We start from the raw sequence: 24173 nt of genomic DNA on the forward strand, positions 1-24173 counted from the left end.
TAGTCATAGAGAGTGCTGAGAGGACGTGAGAGCCGGTCACTTCCTCCCAGCTCACTCAAACCAAGCATCGCAGGAGGGGGGTGGGGGGGGGGATGCGGGTCGGTAAAAGATCCCTAACTCACAATATCCTCATGCAGCAGAAGGCACCCTCCTGCACCCAAAAGATAGGAAACTGGAGGGTGGCTAAAATGTGGACCTGTATGTGGGTCTTGGGTATCTCTATGCATCTAGTGTTTGTATCTGTGTGTGTGTGTGTGTGTGTGCAGCTGTATGTCTCTGTGTCTGTTTTCTGTTTGTGTGTCTTTATTTGTATCTGTATGTGTGTTAGTGTGTTTATCTGTATGTGTCAGTGTTTATCTGTATGTCTGTTCATCTATATGTGTGTCAGTGCGTATTTGTATATCCATATCTGTATGTGTGTTAGTGTGTGTGTCTGCATGTGTGTCATTGTTTGTATCTGTGTATATCTGTATGTGTCAGTGTATGTATCTGTGTATCTGCATGTGTGTCATTCTTTATTTCTGTATGTCTCTGTATCTGTATGTGTGTCAGTCTGTGCATCTGTTTGTCTATGTATCTGTGTGTGTGTCATTGTTTGTATTCATGACGACAGTAACCTATGCAAGCAAATCCAACCTATCGCAGCTTAAGGCTGTGCTCCAAGACCAGTTTACAGAGGTAGAAAAGTGGATCGCAAAAAACAAACTCTTCCTAAACACTAACAAAACTGTCACAATGATCTTTGGAACAGTACCTAAATTACACAAATTACACAATTCCCACCTATCAATCAAAGCAAATTCAAATGGCACACAGACCGCAGTCCACTCTTTCAAGTACTTGGGTATGTTGTTAGACCCCAATCTATCTTTTGGCCTCCACATAGAAAAACTTGCATCTAAACTTTATCCAAAACTAGGTGCCCTGTACAGAAACAAATCCTGCCTAAGCCCTACAGTAAAGGAAAAGATTGTACAGCAAATGCTGATGCCAATCATTGATTATGGGGATGCAGTATATGCATCTGCATCGCAATCCCACATTAATAAACTCAATACATTGTATAACTCGTTCTGCCGATTTGTGCTACAATGTAATTACATGACCCACCATTGTGACATGCTAAAATAACTAAACTGGCTGTCGCTGGAATCCAGACTTTCCAGCCTTGTGTTTAAGAGCTTTTCTGGGAAACTCCCACCCTACCTGAATAAAATGCTCTCCTCTGCTGTTCCCACCTCCTATAACAGGCATAGGCAACCTTCGGCACTCCAGATGTTTTGGACTACACCTCCCATGATGCTTTGACTTTGAGAATTATGGGTGTAAGAGCATTATGGGGGATGTAGTCCATAGCATCTGGAGTGCCGAAGGTTGCCCTATCCCTGTCCTATAACCTCCGATCCAGTACCAACACTTTATTTAGTCTACCTCAATACAAAAAGAAAGCGGCCCGATCCTCCTTCTCCTACAGAGTGCCACAATTGTAGAACAACCTCCTGCACCATTTAAAATCTTCCCCAAGCCTAAAGTCCTTTAAGAGATCCCTCTCTACATACCTCAAAACAGAACGCACCTGTCATGGTTGATTATATATTTCCTACCTGTTCTATGTTAAATTTTGTATATATTGTGTATTAATATTGTTTTTGTATTTTATTGTACTCTAATGTAACAATGCAATGTTTTGTGAACCCAGGACATACTTGAAAACAAGAGAAATCTCAATGTATCTTTCCTGGTAAAATATTTTATAAATAAAATAATTCATGTGTGTATCTGTATATGTCAATGTGTATATCTATGTGTCTGTATTTGTATGTGTTAGTGTTTGTATCTGTTTATCTGCATGTGTGTCAGTGTTTGTATCTATGTGTATCTGTATGTGTGTCATTGTTTGTATCTGTGTATACAGTATATGTCTGTGTGTACATCTGTATGTCTATGTATCTGTGTGTAGCAATGACAAAAAGGATTGGGGGCACACCCGAATAGTGACTGTGAAGTAGTGGTGGGCTTAATACAATATGGTGGAACTGAATCCACATATTTGTTTTCTTAGATAGGCGAATTAGATAGATAGGTATCTGTGTGTGTGTCAGTGTGTGTTCCTGTATATCTGCTAGTGTGTATCTGTGTATTTGCATGTGTGTCAGTGTTTGTATCTCTGTTTCTATCTGTCTGAGTATCTGTGTTTGTGTCAGTGTATCTGTATGTCTATATATATATATATATATATATATATATATATATATAAATATATATATGTATGTGTGTGTCTGTGTATCTGCATGTGTTAATGTTTGTATTTGTGTGTCTATGTCTCTGCATGTGTGTGTCAGTCTGTGTCTACATGTCTGTATCTGTATGTGTGTCATTCTTTGTATCTGTGTGTCTGTATATCTGCATGCGTGGCAGTTTTCGTATCTGTATGTGTGGCAGTGTTTGTATCTGGTTATCTGCATGTTTATCAGTGTGTCTGTGCATCTGCATGTGTGTCAGTGTTTTTATCTGTGTGTCTGTATCTGTATGCGTATGCGTGTCTGTATGCGTGTCAGTGTTTGTATCTGTTTATCTGCATGTGTGTCAGTGTATGTGTGTGTGTGTGTGTGTGTGTGTGTATACAATCTACATAAGCTAGAGGCAGACGTGAAGCAGGGAGAGCTTGGGGCAGAGAAAGGTCAGTAAGAGCCTGGGGCAGAGAAGAAGCAGAGGAGCCTAGTGCAGAGAGCATGGGAAGATGGGACAGAGAGACATGTCTAAATTTTAAACAGTAACTATATTAATAACAAACATTTTGCTAATATGAGTGGTACAATTTTACTGCTTTAAAGGAATATAATAGGCACCCAGACCACGTCATCTCAATTAAGTGGTCTTGATGCAATATGCTATCATTTTAATCCTGCAACTGAACATTTTCCCATTTCTCATGAGCTGCAAAGTTTTCTTTGCAGGGCTAACCTGCTCTCATGATCCCTGTGGTAGTTCTGCTGTCTGGGAACCATTTTGGTGAATTCCTGGCATCTAGGATGTCATCTGCATGTTCTGGAATCCCTCCAGATGCAGAATGCTGTTTTCGCACCTTAATTTTGACACGCACACGGTTGTAGTGTTCCAGTGTTGCAGTTACCATAACTGCCAAGAACAGAGTCCATATAAAAAATCCTCCTCTTGATCCAGTCCTTGCCCTGTCATAGTTTTCAGCCTGATTATCCAAGATCTATAATATATCTTGACTGATTCCTGTTTTTTGATCCTTGCTTGTCTTAACTACTCTGATTTCTGTATCCCTCACCTTGCTTCCTAATTAATCACGTGGACCTTCGCTATTCTTGAAATATGGCTGTATTTTGACCTTGCTATTTCCCTGTATACTAACGTTACGCTGTGATGATACGTTTAGCTTTGGCTTGTATATGTAGAGGTATAATTGTTATTTATAACTATTGTAGGCGTTTTCGTTTTAATCATATCTTTTTATTTTATTTTGTTTTGTAGATTGACTTGTCATCTGTCAGGCATTGCATTCAGGACAAATTTGTGGTTGATATGTTACGCAAGTGCCGTCCATATGTTATACGCTTAAATCTCCGTAGCTGTTCCACTCTTCGTTGGCGTACATTTAAAGGAATAAGTATGTATACATATATACTTTTTGTTTTGTTTGTTGTTGTTGCTGGTGTAAAATGATTATCTTTGTGTATTTAAACACTTTCTTAAATTTTAGAAGTTTTAACTCTGATCCTTTTAAATAATTTATTTGGCTTTTACAAATAAATCAAAACACTAAATCCAAAAAGATAAACGATATAAAGCACCTGATGCTTTAAAATAGACTTACATCCAGAGTGATAGATTCAATTAATCTTACATACAAGGCCGTCTTAGGCCTTTAGGTGCCCTGTGCCAGCATTAGTTTATGTGATAAGAAGATTAATTCCCAAGAGCAGTCAGACTTACGCTTAGGATGAGTGGAACTGCCCTGTAAACTGACAATCATATTGCAGATGCTATATGTTTACCAAAGGCCATAATCATATGGGCTTCCCCTCCCCCTTATTTCTTAAATCTTGATTCCTTTGTTTTATTTACTTTCAAAAATTTGGGGGGCGATGGGGAGCACCAGTTGGCCTCTTACTCCAAGAAGAACAGTCATGAGGCCACATAGCGTAATGGATCTGGGTTAACTAGAGACCTTACAAAAGACCAAAGATAAATCTCTGACTTCACTTTATCTATAAACTCTACTTCACGTTGCATCATTGTTTTTTATATATGAGTGTCACACTTTTCTTTTTATGATATAATATTACGACTTGTGTTTCTGAGATGTGACTTGTGAAGTTTATATATCACAGTTTTATCTTAATATTCATATTGTTATAATACCACTACTACATTGCCTTTTGCCGGTGTCCTGCTAGACCTCTATTCTTAAATAAAAAAAATCTGAACATTGTCACTAGAAAGAGTTGACAAAACTATACAGGTTTATTTATTAAAGTGAAAATTGCTGGGAATTCAAATTGAATTTTACATTTAAAAGGGCACTCCAGGCACCAAAATAACTGCATGTAAATGAGTTTTTTATGGTGCCTGGAGGCCCCTGGGCTCACTCTTATCTGAAAGTTTTATACCATTCTCGAATGGTTTAGCCCAAAAGTTGCCTCCTGCACCGGTCTCCACTTCCCCCAGGCGACTTTGGCTTTGGCTTTTTAAATTTCAGCCGGATGCCGCCTAGGGGTGGGGAAATCAGAACTGTGCTGGAAGCACCATAACCATAAGGCACCATAACAACTTAATTTAGGTGAAGTTGTTACAGGGCCTAAACTGTCCCTTTAAGGTCAAAGTAGTAGTAGTACGAGTTATTGGAAACACAGCTGGCTTGGGTGCCTTTACCATTAGCCTTAAATTTGAAATTCACTTTAAATTCACTTTGACTTCCCCACAATTCTCAATTTAGTAAATAACCCTGATAAGCACTACATAATCTAGGTGTCACTATGGACTTTGCATGTTATTGCATCTTTTTATTTAACACAATATCCATTTAGTATGTGTGAATTGGATTTTGATTTAGCATTTTTACACTTGCAAGTGCATCTAACTGCTTCACTATGATAGCGCATTCACCTTAACAGCTATGCAATTCTCAGGGCTGTATCCTTGTCATTGAAATGTATATCAATTGTGGTATCTCCCCTCTTTCAAACAGTAACTGCAGTAAAAATGTATTGATTAAGACAAAATATGGACTGCAAACCCAACTATAGACTTATTTATTCATTACAAATAATAATAATATTTTACTTTGTTTGATCCCGTGGCACTGTTAACATTGTCCCTGTTTATTTGCTGAAAGAGGAATGAAAAGATGTAAGTCATTCCCCTCTTAAATGCGGGGTTCAGTATTTACCAAATGACCCTTGTGCAGCGGTCTCTGCCTGCAAATCTTCTCAAAGCCACTCGAAAACTGTACATGCCTTGCTCACCTTACATAACTGTTTTGGGTAGAACTTGTACAGGATGTGACCCATGGTGTCACTACTTCATGAGAATGTAAAATTAGCTTAACTAGTCTAATATTTCCTGCCTATGCCTCAGGGCTTCTTGATCACCTATCTCCTTTTCTGTGGTTTGTCATATTGGGTCCACAGTGCCGTGATCTTTTAGTGGTAGCAAATTTGGAAGTTAAAGGAGGTTCATTGATCAATCAATTATACTTTATTAAGCTAAGCTTTAAAAATTCTTCACAAAAGCTCAAAGTAGAATTCTAATTTCTTTTGTTCCAATATCTCTCAATCTTCACCTTTTATATGCTTTTATATTTAAAGACGATATAGAGAAAGAGAGATGTGTGTGTTTATTGTTTGGAAATTACACAAAAATAAAATAGTTATTTAGCACTAGTATTTCCAGCCGAGTCCATTTTCACCATAACCACGTATAACCTACTCAACCACTATTTTATTATAACTTTTAGCATGCCCTTGATACAATTGTGAGTTTAAGTGGTTACTGACAGATATCTTGCTGCCATGTCAATATTACCATAGGGTGGGCACAACATTTTAAGTTAGTGCATTCTGACACCTACATTTACATTTGCTACTAATGCTAAATAATGCATAATAAATGCTTTTTACAGCTACGAGTTGTAACCATCATTGTAACAAAATAATACTCTTAGAAAGTAGGGGTTCAGTAAGAGCTGATAAAATTGTATGGTTACTCTGAGTAAAATATAAACAGCATTTTATATTTAAAAATATATATATTAAAAAGAGATGTACACACATTACAAACTCATTTACAGAACATGCACACAAATACATACGTAAACTCAGTGGGAATCTGTTTGTCAAAAATAAATTGTAAATGTAATAATCCCACCAAATACCTTAAATGTGGTCATTATCAGAATCCCTTTTTTGTAGACAAATGTCCAGCCCTGCTGGTGTCACATAGGGAGGATGAAGACTCCAGGCAGCTTAGTCTATGTTTATTGTAGGTGATTGGTCAATAATACAATTATTGAGGGAAGGCATATGCTGCATTTCTCAGGTTAATACCTACCTCTGTTGCATATTTCAGCCGAGTTAATGCTTCAATAGTGAAAGCAGAACTTTCACCATTTCAAAGGCGACAGATCTTCATTAATGCTGTAGTAAACATAATGAGTAAATCATTTAGATTTACCCAGCACACATACTTGATAACAAGATACATCCCAATGTATCCTTCCTGGCAAAATAACGTATTTACTTGAATATAATGCGCACTTTTTTTTAGAAAATAAAGTTTCCAAAATTTGAATGATTGCATTAGATTCGATGGCGCATTAAATTCGGGGCAAAATTCTAAATTTTTCCGACGAATTGCATTGCGGCAAATTCACACAGGCAAATTCAAACTGGTGAAATCAAAGAGACAAATTCAGATGAATTCAAACAGACTAATTCAAACAGACAAATTCAGATGAATTCAGACAAATTCTGCAACACTAACAAATTACTAACAAGTTACTAACAAATGTAACACTGAACTTGAAATACCATCAATGTTACTATGGTATATGGCAATAAACCTTTTCATTATAGCACAATGTTGTATAGTAGTATCTTCTTGTATCAATATGCATTACATTCGCCAGCAAAAACATTTCTCAGCTTCCAGGTTTCAACAATTGAGGTGTGCATTAGATTAGATGGCACATTAGATTTGAGTAAATATGGTATTTTATGAATAAATAATTTGGCATAAATTGGCTAGGTTGACAGACTGTTAGATCTATGACTGTGGAATATGCTTGATCACATATTTTTTTTAATGGAACACTATAGTCACCAGAACAACTACAGCTTTTTGAATTTGTTCTGGTGAGTAGAATCATTACCTTCAGGCTTTTTGCTGTAGACACTGTCTTTTCAGAGAAAATGCAGTGTTTACATTACAGCCTAGGGATAACTTCACTGACCACTCCTCAGATGGCTGTTAGAGATCCTTCCTGGGTCATGGCTGCCTAAAATGCATCCAAACATTCAGTATCTCCTCCCCCTGCATGCAGACACTGAACTTTCCTCATAGAGATTCATTGATTCAATCTCTATGAGGAGATGCTGATTGGCCATGGCTGTGTTTGAATCATGCTGGCTCTGCCCCTGATCTGCCTCCTTGTCAGTCTCAGCCAATCCTATGGGGAAGCATTGTGATTGGATCAGGCTACCACTTATGCTGATGTCAGCAGGCAGTGGGCTGGTCTACAGGAAACAGTGACAAAGCCTGCATCTCCAGACTTGAATACAAGTAAGATTTTACTATTTTTAGGGAGGCAAGAGGGGACCAGGGTGGCTAGATGGTGGTTTTAACCCTATAGGGTCAGGAATACATGTTTGTGTTCCTGACCCTATAGTGCTCCTTTAAATTACACATGGTAAATCACAAATAACATTGTTTTCACGTTACATTAATAGGCGAGGTTCTATGCATAATAATTTAAAATAATATGACATCTACCAACCATAAAATAAATCATAGAGTATATACAATTGTGATTTCATGTTTAGATGTTAATAGTATGATTTATTCAACACAATGTACAGATATATTGGAAATATAAAAAAAAAAAATCTAACAAAAAAATTCTAACAATACACACATTGTCATATATACACATTTGTAGTCATATTTACAGTGATAATTAGAATTAGTATATATGAATTTCTGAAAATTGCTAGGGAAATATATTTGGGAGCTCTCTGGGTTAAATGATTTGTCTCCAGAGCCTTTTTCTCAAGGTGTCTGCATAGAGTGTAATTGAGCCACACTTGCTTTGTGCTACCACTTATACATATTTTACTCTGTGCTCTGCACAGCCATGGCTCCCCATACGTTCTCTGCCCAGGTATCAATTTATAGGAATGTGACCTGCTGCAATATATATCTTAATATATATATATAATATATTCTAAAGACACTATCTTAAAAGTCCTTTCACAGGCACGCAGAATATTGCAATCTAAAACACACTGAATTGCACTTCTGATTACTTACTAAGTGCGCTATAATCATCTTCTTTTTCAATATTTTTTTAAAACTAGGTTTTAAGATTTTTTTTTCTAAAATATTACATTTTATTAGCCATTGTTATCAATATACCAATATTTATTTTCTTTTAATGATTTATTTTATTACTAATAACTTTTCTACATAGACTGACTAGGTTATTAATTAAATAAGAAATTGACCATATTTTTTTAAATATTGAGACAAAATACTCCAGCTGAAAAATTATGCAATTCTACTATTTTTTCCAACTTGGCTAATTAGGTTTAATTAACTGTTTATTGAATAACCCAGTGTATGATATTTTTATATGCAGCCAAGTATCATGATGTATTAAAGAGCCATAATCAAGGTTCTGTATTATGCATTCAAGTGTGTATTGTTGTGTTTTGTAAACTCAGGAAACAGAATGTTAAATAGAGTTTTACTGAAAAACCTTATGAGTGTTAATAGATGTTGAGGTCAAATGTTGTAAAATATTATAGTTACTTATTATGTATAGTTTTATTTTTGAACACCCTCCTGAGTTAAAGGACCACTCTAGGCACCCAGACCACTTCAGCTTAATGAAGTGGTATGGGTGTCAGGTCCAGCTAGGGTTAACAAATTTTTTTATAAACATAGCAGTTTCAGAGAAACTGCTATGTTTATCAATTAGTTAAGCCTTCCCCCTATGTCCTCTAGTGGCTGTCTCATTGACAGCCGCTAGAGGCGCTTGCGTGCTTCTCACTGTGATTTTCACAGTGAGAGCATGCCAGCGTCCATAGGAAAGCATTATGAATGCTTTCCTATGGGACCGGCTGAATGCGCGCGCAGCTCTTGCCGCGCGTGCGCATTCAGCCGACGGGGAGGAGAAGAGGAGGATCGGAGGAGGAGAGCAGGAGGAGATCTCTCCGCCCAGCGCTGGAAAAGGGTAAGATTTAACCCCTTTCCCCTTTCCAGAGCCGGGCGGGAGGGGGTCCCTGAGGGTGCTTTCGAGTATGCGAGTATGCTTTCCTGGCACTAGAGTGGTCCTTTAATACTGCATGAAGAATTGACTAGTTTTGTTTTAGCTATGTGTTGTCCAGTCATATCACTTTGATAAAACTTTTTACAAGTTATACATTTGAAACTACTGCAGAATGTTAATTTAGTGAAACTAAACTAATACCTGAAGACTAGATTAGTTAAAATTTTAAATTGTTGACTTAAATTGTGAGTAGTGTAGGGTAAGCTCTTGGATGAACAGTTATCTTACATATTGTACAATTTATGCCACTCTGTTTTCCTTTTTTTTTTTTTTTTTTTTTTTTTTTTTTTTAGCTATGCCTGTTGCTTTGGCATTTAACTTACTGTTCTAGATTACCATGTTTGAGCCACACAATTTCTAACGTGGGAATATTACCCAGTTTACAGTATTTTGGAATTGATTTATATAGTGGAAATTATCTTGATAAGTAAAAGTATTGCAAACCAATAATTGTTGGCTGAACAACATGCATATTTACCTAGAAAACAGGTATAAAAATTTACCGGTAGTTTAACATCTTCATTAAAACGGGATAGGTAAAATGTCGACATCATGCCGCTCCTGACTCATCATATGTTATAAAAGGTTAAAAAATCCCTAACTAAGGATTGTTAATAGAACACTTTTTTTCTTGACTGTTTCACTTTGCATTGAATTGTCTATATGTTTCTCCCATTCATCGTCACTAATTCCCAGTTCTGTATGAACTTGAAACTTTTCCTTTGGGCATTCTTCATAATAACTCCTAACATACTTCCCAACAAACCACCCCTTAAATTCCTGGGGCGATTTGCACTCCAAGCCATTGTAGTTGACATTGTAGTGGTGCTTCAGCCAGTAAAACAAATAATGGATATGATAGTCACACTTCCATGGGTTATCTCTCAACCAGAGATTTTTCAAAAAGTACAAGTCCTCCAGAACACCATACTGAAAGTTTGTTAGACTGTTGTTTGATAAATCCAGTTCATGTAGATTCAGTAAACCAGAAAAGGCAGCTAGAAAAGAAAATAATGTTGTAAAAATACATATTATATACATATTTGTAAGTATGGACTTTTTGAACCTTTTTCAAAAGCAAAGCTTTGTCTGTCAGTCCCTTTTCACAACCCTGGTGCTACCTATCAATAGTGAAACACCATTTATTGCAAAAAACTAAATTATAAAAACACGTATGCACAATGTGCAGTGATAAACACAGCACTTATTATGTATATTGGACTGCTTAGGTGTCCCACACCAGGTAATCTAGTGCGCTGTGCACTACTTCCTGTGTGATACACTTCCTGGATCACATCCTGCTATCCGTTCACCTCAGTCTACATATTTTGTGAAAAACTTTTAACTTCCCAAGGTGTCTGAATGTTCCTTTCCCTTATTTATATCCATTATCTGAGGCTTTAATATTAACCCCTTCACCACCATGTACAAGATATATAAATCGCAGACCCACGTGCAATGGGTGGACTAAAAGACACGTATTTGTAAAAAAGACAAGTTGGACACACAGGAACAGAGGGTGATGAGGGTTCTGCTTAAATAATCTTACATTCCAGAGGGGAAATTTCATGGAAATGTATATCTAATTTGATATATGCTTGCTTCTGTTTTAAATCAGGACTATTTGTCCACTGGCAGTGGTAGCAACAAGCAGTTAAATAGTGAAAAAGCCTCAGCAGCTCAAGGGCTTCCTAGCCATCCACCACATTTTTATAGTAAAAAAAAAAAACTAAATATATAAATATCCTACGGTGTCAATAAGACCCCTATTTTACTATAATGGATGTATTTTACCTCCATATCCACCCACCTGCTATTCGGCAGGTGGGGAAATATCTAAGACTGGGGTGGGGCCTTTGATATAACGGAGGTGACATAGACTCCCCTGACCCCCACCAGTGGGCATCAGGTGAGGGCTACTTAAATTTTAAGGGGGAGGGATCTATTGCCCCCACCAATGTGCAATGTATGATATTCCCTAATATTTATAATAAAGGGGGACCTATTGTCCCCTCACCCACTATAATAATGGTAAGGAGGGGAGCAAAAAAAGCTAAAGCCTTTAAAAAAATTATATTTACCATGAGAAGTCTTCTTTCTTCTAAATATTCTTATCTCCAGCCCCAACGAATGCCATTTTAAAATCTTTAATAACCAACGCTACTTAATAAAATGTAAAAAAGACCTGACCACAAAATAAAAAGTAAGTAAAATAAAGAGTAAGTCTAATCTTCACCCATTTATGGCTCATCTCAGAATGAGTGCTCAAACCTGGGAAAGCCATTTTATAGGTTTTCCCATGCTAGGGCAGCTATCACTCAAAGCGTGGAAAAAATTGCCACATTTTGTAATATAGCCTGCTGGCGAAACGAGTTGTGGACATTTCAAACTGTATTGTATTTTATTATAGATATTTTGGTTACTTCCTAACTGTAAGTTGCCATTTTACTTTTTAAAAAATTTATATTTTTTAAATTTAATTTTATTTTACCTATTTTACCTGGCTTCTGAGTTGTATCCTGTTCCAGTAACACATTACTCCAAAGAATCCTAGGTGGGGATTATACCACTCAAGCCCATACACTGAGCAGTCCGCCTGCTCGTTTAAATGTGAGTAACCACTTTATTTTGTATTGTCTGCTTTCCTAATTTTAAATAGAGAACACTATTGCTGTTCCTTTTTATTTCATATGACCTTCCCTCAGACAAGACATCACCTCACATATTCTGTAAGTGGGGATTATACCACTGTACGCACATCATACTAGAGCTAGTCCATTAGCTCTATAAAACATGAGTAGGATCATATAAGACTTTTACCAGAATAACACCTGATTGTTGAATATACTGCACCATTAGTTGTCTCTTTTATTTCAACTTACAGAGCTGTTATCCCATATTCTACATTTTCGTTGGCTTCAACATACAGTCCCCCAAAAGACATTCTTGAACTCTACTACTGGACTTTTAAGCACTTAGACTATATTATTATTATTTTTATCTACTTTATTACTGGCGCCGCCTATCTACTACCCTCGACCCTGTTGCTTTGTCTACCTGTAAGGCCTTCTGAGGGATCCTTACTACCCTGTTGTGCTGCCTAATTATCCATTGTTTTATCTGTACCAATACCTTGAGTGCTGACCCATCTCTACCTTTTTTTTTCTTTAACCCCTTAAGGACCAAACTTCTGGAATAAAAGGGAATCATGACATGTCACACATGTCATGTTTCCTTAAGGGGTTATATATATATATATATACATGTATATAAAGAGGTGTTCCTAATATCCCAATGCTGCCCTTTGAATAAAATATCCTGGGTATTCTTTGAATTAACAATAAAGTACAAAAAATATGGAATATGTGTAGACCATATAAGCAATACATGTTTAATGGAATTGTGCTTTATGGAAGGCTTGCAAGATCGCAAGGATTACCGATACTTATTTGGAATTTACAAACATGTATAAAAGAAGCCCCTTTCCTGTGGTATTCAACATTTTCTCCCTTATGAAGTGAGCGCATGGCTCATGGAACATGTAGGAGCGAGGCTACTTCGAACACCTCGAGCATTACCTTTTTGAACTGTTGGAGTGCCCGTATCTCGACCCTCCTGTAATCCGACCCGCGCAAACAGGAGAGACGCTGAAGGGACAGAACACCCACGCTCAATGAGACTGATACTAACTACAGCTAACAGTAAAGAATACGCTAATTAAAGGAAGATTATCAGCTATATTCTTCTTCAAGCACATTATACATTATCTAAAGGGATCCCTTAGATACTCCCAGACTATTTGAATACAGAGAGCTGGATGATGATCATGTAACTTCAGCCGCTTTCCCCTTTTTCTTCAACGTGCCAAACTTACTTTTTTTAGAGGCAAACTTTATGGCATTTGGTTTTTATGCTTTGTGACATGTTTTTATAAGGGTATACACCCACATTTGTATATGCTTTTTAAATCATTTGAAATAAAGTATTATTTTTATATAGATGTTCCACTCTCTCTGATTGGTTGGCTAGTAAGACAGCAAAGTCTCACTTTTCCTGATTCTTTAGTTGGCTGCTAGCACTGCCAGTGGACAAATAAGTTCTTCATATGATCAATTAACTTGTAAAAAGCAAGTGAATGATAATTTGCAAGTATGCTTCCTGACAGATGCGTTGGGTTTATCTTCAGCCGCCGTGCGGTTGTTAAGTCTCCAATTCCATTGCTGTAAAATGGTTCGGATAAGAAAATCACTGATTCTCCAAACTCATCTAAACGAATGTTACAGATACAGTTGGACCGACCAAATCATGGTCAAATTTGTCTTTTAAAAATCTACAAATTGCCAATGGGATTGGAAGTTCATCATTTTCACTGGATTTTGTCCATTCTGATCATTTCCAGTGTTTAGTGAAGAAGTTAATTTTGAAGCCTCAGCTGATGGAGATGGAGACACCTATGTCCTGAGGAACTAAGACATTTCTTGCAAGACACATATACTGAAGTGGATGCACCTGAGGGCAAATCCAGTTGATTGGACATGATTTCGAAAGGCGCTCACCTGTTTATGTAAGGTCTCACAGCTGTAAATCCAAGCCAAAGTGCCTGCTGAGCTCAGACACAAGATTGTGTCGAGGCACAGATCTGGGGAAGGTTACAAACACTATTTGGCTACATTAAAGGTTCACAAGAGCAGCAGCCTTCATATTTCTCAAATGTAAGCAGTTTGGAAAAAGCAGGACTCTTCCTAGAATTAAAATAGGGAACAAGGGCTGAGGTAAGAGAGGTGTCCAACAGCCCAATTGTCACTCTGGGTGAGCTCTAGGGATAGGAGACTGGTCAGGGTGGAGGGAAAGCTTAAGGCAGCAAAATGCAGAGATGTCCTTGATAAAACATGGTCCAAATAGTAAAATACCTCAGACTGGGCCAAAGGTTCACCTTCCATCAGGACACAGCTAAGACAATACAAAAAGTGAATGTCCTTGAGTGACCAAGCCAGAGCCCAGACTGTGACGCACTTGAACCTCTCTGGAAAGATCTGAAAATGGCTGTTCTTGAATAGTCTCCATCCAACCTGACAAAGCTTTGGAAAATGACAATGCTTGCAGAGATGACTAGCAGAAACTACCCAAATCCAGGTGTGCAGAGCCAAAAAATAAATAAAAAATAATTGAGGTTGTAATCACTGGTACTGACTTAAGGGTCTGAATACTTATGCCAATTGGATATTTAAATTTTCTTCTAATCAATATATTTGCAATGATGTAAAAAAAAAATAATCTGTTTTGTTATGTGTGTTTTTATAAGAGGCACATTGTCCTTTTAAATGTCTGTACATTATGTTGAATGTTGGATGATGAGAAGACAGAGAACATCAAACAAGAGAATATGTGAAACGCAAAACATGGTCTTAAGTATTTTTTAATGTCTTGGTTGCTATTTATATGCAATTCCAGGGTCTGTTAGTGGATACTGTCACTGCTTCTCAGTTCATGGGTATGAGAAATATATTTAACCTGCACTCTAATCAACCATGTTCACTCTTCAATGTACCTAGAACCCAGTTTCGCTTTGCTCAATCAAATGTGAGGGTGCTGTATGTGTGTATGTGTAAGGGTAATGTATGTGTCTGGGTGCTGTATGTGTGAGGGTGCTGTTAGTGTGTGTGTGTGTGTGTAAGCGTGCTGTGTGCATGAGGGCGCTGTATGTGTGTGGATGCTCTTTGTGTGTATTTGTTTGTAGGGACTGTGGGGGTGGGGGGGACCATTTAGGAAATAGCCCCTCTCCCTCTTACCTTTTGTAGGGAGGGGGAGACCGTGCTGCTGGCATCCCTGGTGGCTCAGTGATGACTCTAGCCTGCGGGGCTAGAGTTCACTCTCGTGAGATCTGTGTGTTGCCAGGAACCCGGCCCATGGAGGCACGTAGCGCAGACCGCGGGGATTAGGGTGTGCCCAGGCACACCCGGCAAACCCTGTGCGCATACCTATGGTGTGCAGGTGTGCTTTTGTGTGTAGTGTTGGTGTTTGATTGAAAGGGTGCTCATATATAATGTTAGTGTAATGAGTAAAAGGGAGTTTTTATAATTAATGTTTGCTGTTTGATTGCAGGGATGTGTTTGGATGTAATGTTAGCTTTTAAATGTGTATGTACATTTGTGAGTAGTAATGATGTTTAAGTGAAAGGGTGTATTTGTATATAATGTTGGAGTTTGAATGCAGGGGTGTGTTTGTGTGTAATATTTGTGTTAGATTGCAGAAGTGTGTTTGCATGTTGTGTTGGTGTTTGGTTGCTTGGATGTATGCACATACATACATACACTGCTACATACATACATAGATATACATACACACTAACACAAATACGTACATATAAACACACTGACACTTACACGCAAATTCATATACACTGACACATACACACAGACAAATGCATACACCCTGACACATAGATTAACACACACTGACATTTACACACACAGTTACACACACCCTGACATACACACACACACAGACGCACAAACTGACAGCTGCACACATCCTGGCACACAGATACACACACTGACATACACACACCTTGAAAGACAGATGCACACAAACATACACAGATGCACACCCTGACACATAGATGTGCACATACACTGGCACATGCAGCTACCCTGACAGACAGATACACACTGACATTTACACACCTTGGCACACAGTTGCGCACACACACTGACATACACATAACATGGCACAGATACGCACAAACACTCACAATCTGACATACATAAACACATACATGCCATCATTGTTATAGTTGAAGCCATCCTCTTGTTAGCATACCTTTTGTGTTCAGGAGGGTGGCTTGCTGGGGCGCAGCAACTGGTTGAGGTGGACCGGAGTTTGGGGTCTGGAGCAGCTCACTCTTCTTGCTCCTCTACCCATGCTGCCTTTGTCTCCTCTCCCTCCGTGTGGCACGCTCCGTAAGAAGCTGGGAGGTAGTGACAGGCTATCACTTCCTCCCAGCCAGTTGATTTTACAGGAGCAAGTAGAGATATTAAAGGACAGCGGCACCCTAATCGATCTGCACAAGCTGCACCATTGGTAGTTCGGCCACTGGCTGGTGGCTTGTAATTCTCAGTGGTCCCCATGCCTGGAATGAACTACTGGGATATTTGCTGGAAGATTGTAGTGTCTAATGAATAGTATCTTCCTGGGACACTGCAATATGCAGTGGACATGATAGGCTTTTAATTTGCACAGTGGCCCTGGAGGTGTTTGCAAATGGCTGCAGAGTGACATGAGACCATGCCCATGAAAGTCATTACACATAGTAGTTGCCATTGGTGATAATGATGTGACAGGAAACAGTGCCTGTGTCACAGATCTCTGTGAATGCTCTTCATGCTGTTCAGATCATACCGACAGAGGTTTGTTGGGATATATCAAGTCACATCTTGTTAATTCCATCAACCTCCAAGTGTCAAACCCATATATCACATGCCATTGTGGAAATGACCATTCACAGAGATTTTGTGTGCAATGAAAAAGTATGTTGCTTATATTAGGTCAAATGTTGCCAGCTCTTTGCTGATTGTGGAGAGATCCAAATAAGTACATGAATTCTTTATGCTGCATGTCATCTTTGCAGACTGGTCATGGTAATGTGTTGGTGTTATCACCATGGTGATAAAAACTGGCCAATGTTTGAATGCTGCAGGTTATTTGAACAACTTTGTCAGCAGTACATCAAACTGCCAACAGTTGTTTTCAACAGACCAATACCACAAGGCTAGAATTGGCCAGATATGACTCACTTAAGATCAGACTTAAGCTGACTGCATTGGCCAGTCCTCTGATTTCAAGCTGTCTGAACATTTGTGGTATTAAATGGAACACACATCACAGTATTTTAAATAAGCAAAGGGGGTTCCTCTTTTTCTGGAGCAGTGGATGACTGTTATTGCATCCACACACCCACTATTTACACATTAATGTGACATGATTCTTGCTTTTTTTGCTACATACAACACACTTGGCATTCTGAATTCCTTTAAAAGAAAGACACTAGGACAAAAAAGATGTACAGAGGGATATAGATCTCAATATATGTGCTGTCCTCTAAAGCTGCCTATCTGTGCAGGTGTTTGCACACCTAGAAATCATCGGAAAAATGTCTTATGGATGTGGGGCATTTTGGGTCCTGATGAAAGTCATCTGGAAAATGAAACTGATATGTTTGTTTCTACTTATCTCTGATGCACACCTCCAGAAGTATGCCTTAAAAATAAATAGAGGTACTTTTCATTTTGAATTATTTAACAGTTAGACATTTTTTATGTATATCATCAAACCCAGCACCCTCATACTTTTATCATAGTTCTTTTGCATTCTGAATGCTCATTATGGACCACTTATGTTATCATGTGTGGTAGATACACATTCTCCTGCATGCACCTTTTTTAAATTAATAAAACATTTCATGATTGAATTTGCAGAAGATTAAAAATGGACCACATCTAGGTTACCTTACCTGGATCTATGTATACTATTCCATTGTTGCTCAAATTCAGTACCTCCAGGTTTGGAACATCTTTAAATTCTTTAGAGCGTAGCTCTTTTATTTTATTGTTGGATAGATCAAGTTTTATGATATCTGGAGCAAGGTCAGCTGGAACTCTGTGAAATTCTGAAAGAATGGAAATGATTATTAGTTGTGGTTTTCTCAGAGGTATTTTCATATATAGTTAGGATAAATCCATGTTTCTGGAATGTCACGGTAATGCGGTCAGGCAGTCTGTTATTAATCTTACACATCTTCCTCATGTCAGATAAGCAACAGACAAGTAAATGCTGAAACTATCGCATAAATAGTAAGGCCAGTCGTAGGCCTTCAGGCAGTGTGTAAAACTGATTGTCACTAGTTAATGTAGACAGATGTTAAATACACTTTTGACATCAAACAGTCAATCTCTATGTATGTCCATGTAGTTTGTGTTGTTTTTACGTTGTCTGTATCTGTGTATGTCAGTGTTCCTTTGTGTGTTGGAAATGTAAGGGCAATAATATATCATGAGCACGTATGACTAATGTGTAGTACAGTTGAGAATTGAAGATTATATTAGCTTTAGTGTACTAATAATCTTAATTTTAGTAATGACAGGAGGCGAATATTTGCATATCTTTCTTTACTCAAAACTCCAGCAGCATAGAAACATAACAACCAATCAGAAATATGTTATGATGCCCATAAAAGGCCCTGTCTATGACATCACTTCCTCTTTCTTTGAAGCGAAACAACAAAACAACTATAAACATAATCATAGGAAACGTCAACAGTTCAATAACATAATAACATATCCAACTCCAGAAATTCCGTGATGTAGATGTATGGAGGGTGACTCTTTGTCTTGTTGAGAAGACGTTCATACTGCAAGAAAAGGAAAAAGGGGAAAGGTCTCTGGCATGATAATTTGTCCGCATGCAATCTACCTTGAGAATCTGACATAACCATGGATGTCTGAAAGTTAATTTATCCATATACTAATTCTAAACTAATGCTATTTAATAAATATACATATACAACATATTTCAAGTTACAAGTTCCATTATTCACCCTATATAATTCATTCAAGATACATGTCTAAGTATTAAACATACAACCATATATCGTACGTGTCTTCCTGAACATAAAAGACGTATTCTGTTCAACTTGAGTAAGACATGGGAGGGATCCTATAGGGCAGGAAATATTTGCCTCCTGTCATTACTAAAATTAAGATTATTAGTACACTAAAGCTAATATAATCTTCAATTTTACCACATGACAGGAGGCTTCATATTTGCATTTTTAAAGCTTCGAATTGACTAATGTGAAGGAAGAATGAGATGTTTGCCGAAAGTAAAACGTCCTAAATGTACTCTCTCGCGTCCAATCCGCGCAGCGCATAATGTCGGTTAGGGAGGCGCCTGCCGTTATGGCTTGGGAGGCTGCAGCCCCTCTGACCGAGTGCGCCCCGAAGCAAGGTTCAACGCCCGCTAACGAATAATAGCCAGCGGACCCATCTAGCCAGTGTTGTCGTAGACACCGGTCCGTGAGGCCTTACGTAAGAAATCAGGAGTTAACCCATCCAATTAGTTCGAAGGGGAGCTGTGATTTCTGTATACCTCATAGAGTCCTGACAACACATAGTTTGGGGTCTGACCCAAAATACGGGTATGACACTGAAGATGAATCTGACTTAGTTCGTCTCGATATGGAAAAGGTAACTCCTTCCGCTGTGAGAGAGAAACCGTCCACATCGAAACGCTCTAACGTCTGCCGCCCGTCGAAATGAGACGAGGCATAACCAGAGGGTCAGTTTGGCTGAGAGATGTTTCAGCAACAGATAGGGGTAGTCCGGCCATTCCCTAAGGAATTTCAGCACCACATCCACCTGCCAGAGGCGTGAATACTTGGGTGCTGGGGGTCTTGTTAATTTGGCACCCCGCAGTAGCCGACAAACCAGTGAATCTTGATCTACTGGTCTGCCTTGTGCCGGAACGTGTGCCACCGATATGGCAGATCAGATCACATTGAGGGATCGATATGATCGTCCCAGCGAGAACAGATGAGATAGGTAGTTAAGGATCAGTGAGACAGGGGCAGTAAAGGGATCGGAATCCCTTTCCACACCCCAGACACTCCAGGTCGACCAGGCGGAAATATAGCATTTCCTGGTGCCGGGAGCCCATGAGTCCCATAGGAGGTCTTTAGTTGATTGTGATAGGCCGTGGACTGACCAGGATCCCCTGAAATCGTCCAGGCCACTAGCGCCAGTTGTCCTTCCAGAATGAGGGAATGGGCTTCCCCTTGAGGTCCTGTCAGAAGCAGAGGGAAGGTAGGGAGTATTAGGGGGTTTTCGTGAGACATCTCCAGGAGATCCGGGAACCATGGTTGGCTCTGCCAGAGGGGTGTTATGAGCAGGAGCGATATCTTGTGTGTGCGTGTGTATCGAAGCACCCTTGCTATCGTGGAGAACGGCTGGGCCATGTTTGCAGGGATTCATCCACCGCTTCGCAGTTCGGATCCGGAGGAAGAGCCAAAGATCGCTTTGCCAATCCAAGCTTGTATGTGAAGTAACCACCATCGAAATTCCGTCCTCACTTCTGCTGACAGTGGGATCCATTGGTCGTATGAGTGACCGGTGCGTAGGTATCTCTCCTTCAGTCGTTGCATGGCCCTGTAGTGTAGTGGGCCCGGGAATATCACTTATATGGAGAAGGAGAGGAGTCCCACAATCCGGGCGAGTATCCTGAGAGGAATCGTATCCAACCCTAGAGCGTGTCTGATATCTTTCCTTATAGAGGCGATCTTTGCAGTAGACAGACGCAGAACGCAGTTCTCCAAGTCGATTTCGAAACCGAGGAACTGGCCCGACTCTGAAGGAGAAGCGATCTTTGTCTGTGTACTACAAAACCCAAGGATTCCAGAAAGTGAACGACACATTTTGTCTGCAATCATAGCCTGGATTCGCAAAGGATCAGCAAGTCTTCCAGATGACAAAACATTAAATCCTTACTTGTTCCAATCAACTTCTGCCAGTGGCACAGAGTAATATGTCTGAGCAGAAAGGCACAACTCTGTCCTGGACACTTACCACTTGGCCATGCTACAATAGTTCCCATAGGTGGCTGGAATGAGGTGGGGAGCAAGCTGGGTCACATCTTGCTTGTAGGTTGGTTGAGGAGTCCCCTTAACTTTACTGCAATCTGTCACTACAGCAGTGTCCCTTTTCATAGAGATCACTGTCCACACCCATGGGTGGTGGGTGGAGGCTTTCTATAATTGAAGAAGGGGGGACCTAGTTCCCATGTAGCAGTAGGTGGGGGCTCTAAATAATTAAAAAAAAAGGGTGTACCTAGTGGATACTGCTGAATTTATATCAGAGGGACCTAGTGTAACCCAACCCCCCACCCATTAGCTTCAGGTGAGGGTTCTTAATAATTAAATAAGGGGTCAAACCTAGTGTCCCACACCCTAGTCCTAACCAGATAGGTAATTATGGTAATTATGTAAGGAGGGACAGATGTGCCATTGCCCCCCTCACCAAATTAGGGGTATGGCTATGTGTCCCCAATCTCCTAGCCACCCCCCTTAAAATATATTAGGCCTACATATCCCCTTACCTTAATAATAGTGAGGGGGGCATTAAAACTACCTTCTTAATTTTCTTATCTTATTAACCCCAAAAAACAGCAAAGAAATCCCAAACAATTTCAAAAAACCTGTAATGTTAAAAAAAAATTATTCAATCTTGGCCCCACTTTATAAAGGCTTTCCTATGATTTGAATATGAAATCTTACTAGTGCTCTGATTGGTTGGCTTCAAAACCACCCAATAGGAGTGCTATGGCAGGCAGTCTCACTTCTCACTTGAGAACAGAGCCCCTGTGGGGGGAAGATGGATTTTTAAAATACATTTTTTGCATTAGGATTCTGATTTTCTCCAGGGTTTTTTTCCCCACAAGATTAAACGATTATGGATTTTTTTTATTGGTCTTTTTTTGTTTTTGATATACCCGAAACGTGCCCTAACTTATATAATGGCCTTGTAATATACAGTATGCTATACATATACATGAAATATCTTCATGTAATCTGTTTCATACCTCGTCAGCCTCTAAGAAATTTTATTTGATTTAACTCTTCAGAGTTATACAGTCCCTTTATTGCTCCCATACATGGGACTTAGTAGTAATTACAATACATAACAAAATAAATACAAAACAAACACACAATTTAAAACCATATTTATCCTTGGAATGTCAAAAAAACAGTAATGTGTGGGCACACTAAATGAGACGGGGATGTCACTGTTGGACCGACACAAACTTTAGACAAAAAAGTGGTGATATAGAAACATTCTCTGAATTAACTATTAACTATTCATTCTAAATTTACACGACAGGCTTTCATTCACTAAATCCAGAATTGTGAAGATACATTCTCCTTTTCAGCAATTCCCCTATTAGTTCTCCTTAATTTCTAGTTTATTGTGAAAACTACCAATTTACTCTGATCCTATGGTGAAAAATAGCTCGGTTCCTAAGATGTTGTTTAGATACTCTGTCATTAAACTATCTTCTAAGAAGGTTTCAAAATTACTGCTCAATTTGCAATGATCAGTATAAGCAGGGCAGAAACTATGGTTAATCAATGAGTGATTCTCAAAGAGATCCACCAGAAAGACAGCTTTGTAACTCCCACAGGAAAAAATAACATAAAACAATGTGAAAGTGGGGCTTCTTTTAACCCACTTCAAATGAAATCCAAGGATTTCTTAGATGTGTGCCATATGGATTCCATTAGAAATAGCCTATGATTAAGTTCAGCAAATACTGTACATGTCATGCAGAGAAATCAATGAAAGGATACAATTTAACTGTGTATACTCAGTATGGGGTTTGTTTACATTTCTGTCAGTATTGGTGTTTTCTTTTCCAATGCTAAGCCCACACAAAATGATGACACAATTCATAAAAGTCATGGAATGGCTGCACAATAAATCTAAAATGTTATTGTGCACATACTAACAAACTAGGGACTGCGAAATCTATGAGTAAAGTCCACCTGGTGCCTCATTATTAATTTTTATGGAATATAAAAAGCTAACAATAATTTATATATATATATATATATAGAAATAGCTTATGCACACGTACATTTAGAAACACTCTTACAGATACAACTGGATACATTAACAAGCATTGTTGCAAGCAGAGTCTTATTATTCACTCAGAAACACACTTCTAGAGTACATTTAATTTCATACCCAGACAAATGCAGATACTCTCAGAAATGCTCTCAGACACACTCAGTCTCTCGTATAGGTGCTTGTAAATATGCTTACACAGGTGCACACAGGCACTGTCAGACATACTCTTACAGAAACATTCAAAGACACACAAACATTGACATACATGAAGTCTCAAAAACCAGTCACTTTCACAACCATACTCCCCATCACAGATGCTACGGTATAAATGCTTTCATATTGCAAAAATTTACCTTTTCCGAGTTCCCATTTCACTGCTCACTTTTCCCGGTATTGAGGAGACTCATCCCTGGCAGTCTAGTGGAGAGAGTCTTCCTGTGTGCCTACTCCTTTGTACTGTGTAGGGCTTATAAGACTGCAGAAGTTGTAATATAACATAACATGAAAGGGCCGCCATCTCCTTCACCTAGCAGGAGGATAGAGATTCACCAAATCTCTTTGGCAGCTATGGGCCACTGCCAGTAGATTTTATCATCTGATTTTTTTAGGTCCAGAGAAACCATCAATACGTAACACTTCAGTGTAGCAGGCCTTAACGTTTTTTAGTGTTTAAATAAAGTGTTAAAGTAAGTGTTTAATTAGAAAAAAAGATCAATCTTTGTAGATTAGCCAACTTAAAAGGTTCCTAACTTAAGTGGAAAAGAGTGGATATAACATCTAAATATCACTCTAAAAACGTTTCTAGAGATTATCCAGAAAAACATTGCGTTCCACCAACGTGACCTCCATTCAGACTCGCAACCACGAGAAGGCTCCGCCTGATAGTAGCTCGTTATAGCACAATTTGGGAACTCCACCTTCTG

The 24173-nt window shown here is 38.7% G+C and overlaps 2 protein-coding genes across 2 annotated transcripts in view; one reads left to right on the forward strand and one right to left on the reverse strand.

Moving 5' to 3' along the window:
* Window positions 1-24173, forward strand: part of FBXL13 (F-box and leucine rich repeat protein 13) — a 263465-nt gene that overhangs the window by 97524 nt on the left and 141768 nt on the right. Inside the window, exon 9 of the mRNA XM_063448155.1 lies at window positions 3502-3637. Coding sequence (XP_063304225.1) covers window positions 3502-3637 — 136 coding nt within the window. The remainder of the gene's footprint in view (window positions 1-3501; window positions 3638-24173) is intronic.
* LRRC17 (leucine rich repeat containing 17) overlaps window positions 9843-24173 on the reverse strand; it is a 40170-nt gene continuing 25839 nt past the window's right edge. The window contains exons 3-4 of the mRNA XM_063448152.1: window positions 18087-18242; window positions 9843-10575 (exon numbers count right to left, since the gene is read on the reverse strand). Coding sequence (XP_063304222.1) covers window positions 10175-10575; window positions 18087-18242 — 557 coding nt within the window. The 3' untranslated portion in view covers window positions 9843-10174. The remainder of the gene's footprint in view (window positions 10576-18086; window positions 18243-24173) is intronic.

This window comes from Pelobates fuscus, chromosome 3 (assembly GCF_036172605.1).
Source record: "Pelobates fuscus isolate aPelFus1 chromosome 3, aPelFus1.pri, whole genome shotgun sequence".
Lineage (NCBI taxonomy): Eukaryota > Metazoa > Chordata > Amphibia > Anura > Pelobatidae > Pelobates > Pelobates fuscus.